Raw genomic sequence first — 7,436 nt, 5'->3', positions numbered from 1 at the left:
ATGTTACAAAAGTAACGCAATTACAGTAATGTATTCCTTTTTGCTGTAACGCAGTAATATAACGCATTACTAATTCAATTTCGGTAATAATATAATGCAACATTTAGTGGTGTTGCGTTTTTTTAAGAATTCCCCAACACCGCGAAACATTTCTTCACAGGAAAAAAAAAAAAAGTATTATTTCCTGTTGCTGTATTCGATGGTTGAGATGACTGCAGAGATGGAGACGTTTGCAAGATGGACATCTCCAGGACATTTTCAGGAGTTATTAGGCTGCGGTGAAGTGAGCTGTCCCGTCACTGTTCCCATGGTCAGAACCAGAACCAGAGACGGTACGGACAACATCAGTGTCCCAACAGGTGACGGTACGTCAGCACGGACAGCAGTGTGTCCGAGCTGCTGACAGATATAAACACGTCGGGAATTATTGTTGAGGCTTGCTACACGTAAATATCATTGCATTTTATCAGCCGTGGAAAGTAACTACGCCATACTTCAATACAACTGTAACGTAATTTTAATTGAGTATTTTCATTTTCTCCTACTTGCCTATTGTACGTTTTTCTCTATTTTTATAGCTTTAGTTACTTTGCATATTCATATTAACTATACAAAATATTATGAATAACCTATGATGTATTAAAGTGGATAAAGAGGAGAGTTTATTGATATGGTGGTGAAATTCACAAGCTACCTGCCAAGTCAAACTTCCGCTGTTTTTTTGGTGAAAGTAACTCAAAAGTAATGCAAAAGTAGTGTAAAGCATTACCATTCAGATACAGTAATATTGTAAGATAACTATTAACTCTCAAATAACAGTAACTAGTAGGGCTGTCCTCGACTAAAGAAATTCTTAGTCGACTAACACTTATGATTGTCGATTAATCGATTAGTTGATGTAATCGACAGAGCTGTGCTCTTTGAGAGGTGGTTAAGACTAGAAAAGCACAATATAAATGTAGTTAATTAACCATCTGTAAAACTGAGTTTCTCCACAATTAGTCCTGCAAAAGCACCACTTTAAATCTTGTGTTTACCAGAAATGTGCTCATAAGTTTCTTGGAAATGAGTAATTAAGCATGAATAAGCATAAAAAATGACTCATCAACTAAAGAAATCTTAGTCGACTAAGACCAAAACGACCAATTATTCGATTAATCGACTAAGAGGTGGCAGCCCTAGTAACTAGTAATCTATAATGTATAACATTTTGGAAGTAACTTGCCCAACACTGCAAATAATACAAATATATTTGATTTAACTGGTATTAAAACATCCAAACAACTGAATCTCTTTTTTTTTTCTATATAAAGTCTTGTCACAAACACCTGGCATCAAACAAACCTTTACACAAAACAAAATATTTACTGCCATCTACTGGTCAGTTTAGGAAATCACAAACATGGAACCACAAACATCAGTAATACATGCCCTTATATAGCTTTAACACTTCCTTTAGTATCTGAAAGACATGAATGACTGCATGAGTGAAGATGGGACGGACTTGGGCGTTGATCTGAATTGTTCTCCTGCCATGCCAAAAGTGTCCTTTGTCAGGTCATGAACACTGGGGCCAGGCTGGGACATCACTTCTTGGGCAAGTGTATGGCTGGGGCACGAAGTAGCCGCACCCATCCTACCAGGAGTTATCATGTCCCCCATACTCTCTCTGGGGATCTGATCTTGTGATATTTGGAGACGGAAGCCTCTTCCTATGGCAGGTAAGGCCGGGATGGATGACTGCTCTTTCCGAAAGGGCCTTCCTCTTCCCATTGTGTCCATCAGTACCTCTGTGCGCCCTCTACCTACACCAAGTGACAGGGGACTGGTAACAGCCATTTGTTTCATGAGCTCTGATACAGTGGTAGCTGGGTCAGGGGAGGCATGGACATCCACAGACAAAACATTGTTGACTCTTGGAGGGCTCGTGGGCAGCTTGTGAAGGAGAGGGTCAACTTGTGAAGGTGATTCCACATTTGCAGGTTCAAAGGATTCTACCTGTGTCTGGCCGTGCTCCTCTGTTACAAGCGAGGGCTGGGATGGAGTCTGAGTTCGGGGGTTGAAGCGTGCCAGCAGACCTTCCTCTGTGACAGGGTAGTGGTCTGCAGCCCGCTTCTGCCGCTCACGACGCATTTGATCCAGCTGCCTGAGCTCTCTGGGCAGCTCCAACACACTCTCCTTAAGATGCAAACAGGAAGATTTTTGTGTGTTTGTGGACCAATGAATGTGCTTTAAGGATAGGTTCACATTTTTTTCAAGACTGTCTTGAAACAATACAAACAGTGAAGTCGTTTTTGGTTGCCGCTATTGTTCCTTCTGTCCATACTGGCTGTGAGGAGATCCCTTCCTAACAATTTCAATGTAAAAGATGGGGGAACAAATCCACAGTCCTCACTCACTGAAAAAAATGAATTTGAAAGTTCAGCTGAAGCTAATGTGAGACTTTAGTAGTCAAATCAAATCTATATATACGGTATCTATCTATCTATCTATCTATCTATCTATCTATCTATCTATCTATCTATACCACAATAAAACAATGTCGAGTGTACTAAACAAAGGACTGTAATTTGACATCCACCTGATTTGACTTACTCAGACTGCTAAAGCTTAAAATTAACTTCGACTAAACTTTGAAATATATTTTTTACACAGAATGAGGACTGTCGATTTTGTTCTCCATCACTTACACTTGAATCATAGCAGAAAGGGATCTCATGAAAGCCAAGTATGGACAGGATGAACAATTTCAGTGACAAAAATCTGTTTCAATGTACATATTGGCATGTGCATATTGTATTAAGGTAAACATGAAACATATGTGAAAATACCTTTTAAATGAGCTTCAGCAAGGTTTTTTATGAAGGCAATACATAAATTAAAGCAGTTTAAAATCTGAATAATCTCAGTAAGGGAACTAAGACACCTACACACCTGTACAGAAACGCAGTTAGTCTGCTGTGAATGGTGAATGCGTAGTATGAAACAAACTTGTTGGTTCACCTGATTAAAAATACGAAACAACCTCTGGATTGAATATAAAAAGAAGCAGACCAGTGTAACGGCAGCCAATCAGATGCTGTTTTGCTTTTACTTTATTGGGCATAGAGTGTGCATGGTGGCTAGCAAGTACACATTTCCAAAATGGAAAAAAATATTTATCCACCAAAGACAACTTGCCTTTATGCCCTGGAAATGTGCAATTTGTGTATTACCCACCATGCTAACATGCTCCAATTCATCAGGTTGGTAGTGGCTGCTGTTGAGGTATGAATCCACCAGGGCCATGTAGTCTGTCATGACAGTATCCAGCAGCACCAGTCTGAGAGGCTGAAGATGGATCACTGACAAAGCCATCACCTTAAGCAGGGGTACAGGACAGGGACGCTTGCACCACATCTCCAGTTCTTCCTGTAAAGACACACACCAGTGATTACAGCACATTAGGGATGGGGAATAAAAATCGATACAGCATAGTATCGCGAGATTTTCCATGGCAATACTGCATCGATACGCAGACGTCAAGGACTGATCTATTATTATGTATTATATATGTGTTGGTAAGACAATCCCATTTTGCAGCAATACAATTTAAAGTGAGATGGACTAAAAGAGAAATGTGTCTTTTTAGATAAAATAAAAGATGTTGACAAAGTTTCCTTTTGGGGACATAATTTGAAATAAAAGTTGGAAAATAGGTAATAAATTGCAATATGCCGCAGAATATTGCAATATGTTTAAAATCGCAATAATATCGTATCATGACATAAGTATCATGATAATTTTATATGAGGAGGCCTCTGGTGATTCGAACCCCTACAGCACATGCAGATACAACTACACGGTACATGAAACCATCTTGGATTGGAGACAGTGTACTGCACCTTGGTGAGCTGTGACATCATCTGAAGGGACAGAAGCTGTGAGGAGGGCACCTTCAGATGGAGACTCACCACCTCCTGCAGAGTACTGACTCTGTCGGGAAGGAGACCTCCTGTCTCGGAGTAGAAGCACATGACATCTGCCACCTACACACACGCAGAAAGAAAAGCAGGAAATAAGTAAGCTCACCTAAACATGCAGGAGAGAACGTAGGCCACCGTACATACTGCATGTACCTGCGTATCAAAGACGTTGGTTAGCTTTACTCCAAACTGAGCAATCAGACATCCAGCAATGGCTCTGCAGTCATGAATGACCTGTACAAAATGTACAATCAACATAGATATGATGGTAATAATCATCACTGTGACTGAACTGTATTTCTATTGTCTGTTTAGAATGCTTACCTTCAGTATGTGTTTATTTTCCAGGATCATGGAAAGACCGTTCTTAAAGGCCCGAGCTCCAAGTAAGAGAATATCAAACAGGTATACCTTGCTTTTAGTGGCAATCTAGATGAATGAAGAGTTTGTTATTTTCTTCTTCTTTTCATTCTTGTGATGAAGGAAAAGTAAGAAGTGAAGGACAGGACGACTCAAAAAAAGCAGGAATGCAGAACTTCTTACCTGCAGCCAACACAGTCTCCCATGCTTAAATACCTCGACTCCATCAGCGCCCACACCGATCACATGCTGCTTCTTGATATGCATCACCTGACGGATAGGAACTCAGAGATATTACTAACAAATTTAGAGACAACAGGTTCTAAGTAAATATGTCCACCATTATACTGTCCGTATAGATTTGCATACTGACAAGTATGTCATTGAAAGTGATTTATGCAACAGTAAAGGAACTTTAAATCAACTCACAGCAGACGCAAACTTCTCATGAAACTCATCAATGACTACAAAGTTGATGTACTCCTCTTCATCATCATCTGTGAAAAAGGGTCCTCTCAATAGTAAGGATTTCCGTTTGGAAGACATGAACTTGAAGCTGGAAGTATGCTGAATTTTGAATATGATTAAAGCTTTAGCAAAAACACTTAATTATTATCATACTCACCAAATGTGATTGTCTTCCTGTATGGCTGAAACTTGTCCACATTCAAATGCTCTTCAAATTGGTGGTCATGAATATTTCTGTGCAACACATTGCATGTTACAGTCAATGGCCATATTAGTGCAAGCACAGTGTGCGGTCACCACAGTGACACCATTGTTTATTACTTACCCAATGGTAGTGTTTGCTTGATTGGTAAACTCCACTGTTATTAAATCACACAAAAAGGCATGTCAGATGTCAAAACTTTTAATAAAAATATTCAGCCTTCACTTTTTAGATATCACTTGTCATAAGTGAACTAACCATTCAGAATCTCATGCCCGAAGAACATTTTTGAACCAGGACATTTGAAGCCATTACTGCCACCAACAACTGAAACAATACACACAAGTTAATATAATCAGGATTCAGAATTAGCACCATCTACCAGCCAAATGCTGGTGAAATATGCAAGTGGCTGGTAAATTTGCTTCACTCACTAGCCAAAAAAAGCAATGGTAATCTATAGAGTGGCTGGTAAAATGTGGACATTCACTAGCCATTTGGCTGGTGGACCAAAAAGTTAATTTTGAACCCTGAATATAACGTTAATTTAGATACGAATGTAGAGATGTTTTTGTGCCGTTTTAGCATATTCCTTCAGAACGACAGAATTGTTATCCTAACTATACATAATAAACGATAGATATTTTACTAACCGTCGGCCAAAATCAGTGTTTTGTTAGGATTGATACGTTGGACGACGCCGAGGTAAGATGAAGTCTTAAGGGTAAGTTTGACGCGTTTTCCCTTGAGGGTATTCAGGAACTGAACGTCGTCCACAACCATTTTGAAGTCAAGCAAGTTATGAGTTGTTTTAGTTAAGCTATTAAAACAATGAAGCTGCTAGCTTAGAAAAAGAAGGCTGCCGACGCTTTTTCTATGAGCCAAAGCATCAACTAGCTAGGCCAGCCACTTGTCATTTCACTTAACGTTAGCAAGCTAGCTAAGTTACGTGCCAGTGCGCTAAAGTAGCATCAAGAGGAGCATATTATAAAAGGTCAATGCTGCGTTCAAAAGCTTCTCGTTAATTTCTGTATTTCTTCCTCGTCCCTGGCTAACATTACGAAGTTAGCAACAACAACAACAAAAACCCGTTTAGGCCGGGTAAGGCTATATCTACAGTGTCTACCATTATATACTTTCTGCTATACACACACATCAGCATATTTGTTTTGTGTAGCTAAAGCTACAATGTTAATAATTTGAACATGTTCGACTTTGGTGCCTCCCAGTGGACTAAAAAAGAGATTGTGGCAGGCAGCAATGTGGCGTGTCAAGATGAAAATGACATTTGATGATGCTAATTTTAAACTGTCATTAGGTTTTTAATATGGATTAATATGACCTGAATTAGTGTGATTCAAGCTGTATTCAATGAGGTTGTGTTAAATCAGGCCAGTTCAACAAGCATATTATTAGCGCCTTACAATCAGGGGCATGCCAATTAAAACAAAGTAAAGAAATGCAAAGGAAGGTTTATATATTGATCTAAAAGAATGTTTTACAGAAGGTTGCTCAGATCTGATCTAAGTCATACTTTTCCAAATTCTGCTGAGTGTAGAGAGATGTTCCGATACCGATACCAGTTTCAGAAAAGCCTCCGATACCGCCTAAAATGCTGGTATTAGTGGGGCAGATAAGGGGGAAAATCGTTCACAAGTGGATACAAGCACCCAATTTGGTGTGGTTATCCCTCTGGGGCCAATAATTTGAAAAATAACATTAGCCACCTGATTTTTCAAAATGGCCGCCATTTTCCAAGATGGCCGCCATTTCCAGCATTGGAAAACACGTATCTTGCCACATAATTTTACTCATGGGACATATTTCAAGGTTTTTACCTTTGAATCCTATGTTTTTGACTATGAGGATGTCACATATCTATTTTGTGTTTCGAGAGTCTTTTTATGGTATTTAGAGTAAATAATGTGAAAAAACAAGCATAAAACGTGACATAATTCCAAGAAAACAATTTTTACGAAGTATGCAAAAGTAACAGGAGGTTTTATGTTATTTACCTTTTTGGAGACACATACAATTATTGTATTTATGTTCTTTGTATTTATGTGGGTGATTATATTTATGTTCATTAAGGCCAACATTGCTAGTCCTGGCACTTACAGCTGCACAGTGCTGTACAGGTAAGACCAAAGTGATAGCATTTACATCTTCCGCGGCATTCTGCTTTGCATCCACATTTGGTCAGTTGCTGACAGCTCTCTACAATTGGTGATAGCTCTGTCCAGAAGATCTGCCATAGATCACCTGTCTCGGGCCAACCCCACTCAGAAGGACTCAGTATTTCTGGCTGGCATACAGTTGCTTGACTCCAGATGCAGCCTGCCTGGTAGGCTGAACGCTTTACATGCTGCAGCAATGCTGCTTGATTTGGAGGAATGGCTTCATATGGCCTTTGCTTTCTGGCAAACAAGTCCAACCTGGCT

General features: G+C 39.5%; 1 protein-coding gene across 3 annotated transcripts; it reads right to left on the bottom strand.

Moving 5' to 3' along the window:
* Nucleotides 1–1,251: 1,251 nt before the first annotated feature.
* exd1 (exonuclease 3'-5' domain containing 1) lies at nucleotides 1,252–6,166 on the bottom strand. Of its 3 annotated transcripts, none has more exons than XM_035994906.1 (11): nucleotides 5,649–6,166; nucleotides 5,254–5,322; nucleotides 5,119–5,152; nucleotides 4,941–5,027; nucleotides 4,755–4,824; nucleotides 4,509–4,595; nucleotides 4,290–4,394; nucleotides 4,119–4,199; nucleotides 3,885–4,028; nucleotides 3,220–3,411; nucleotides 1,252–2,178 (listed from the first exon to the last, which is right to left on the bottom strand). In XM_035994906.1, exons 1-11 carry the CDS (start codon nucleotides 5,776–5,778, stop codon nucleotides 1,456–1,458), a joined length of 1,722 nt encoding a protein of 573 aa, XP_035850799.1. In that variant the 5' UTR covers nucleotides 5,779–6,166; the 3' UTR covers nucleotides 1,252–1,455. The 3 variants fall into 3 exon arrangements, with proteins under 3 accessions (XP_035850799.1, XP_031135083.1, XP_031135084.1); XM_031279223.2 differs by having other exon boundaries at nucleotides 4,947–5,027; nucleotides 5,649–6,165; XM_031279224.2 differs by having other exon boundaries at nucleotides 4,755–4,822; nucleotides 4,951–5,027; nucleotides 5,649–6,165.
* Between the last annotated feature and the right edge of the window lie 1,270 nt (nucleotides 6,167–7,436).

The sequence above is a fragment of the Sander lucioperca genome, chromosome 18 (genome assembly GCF_008315115.2).
Source record: "Sander lucioperca isolate FBNREF2018 chromosome 18, SLUC_FBN_1.2, whole genome shotgun sequence".
Classification (NCBI taxonomy): Eukaryota; Metazoa; Chordata; class Actinopteri; order Perciformes; family Percidae; genus Sander; species Sander lucioperca.
Note: the sequence above shows the minus strand (reverse complement) of the source record. Positions and strands in the feature narration are given on the sequence as shown.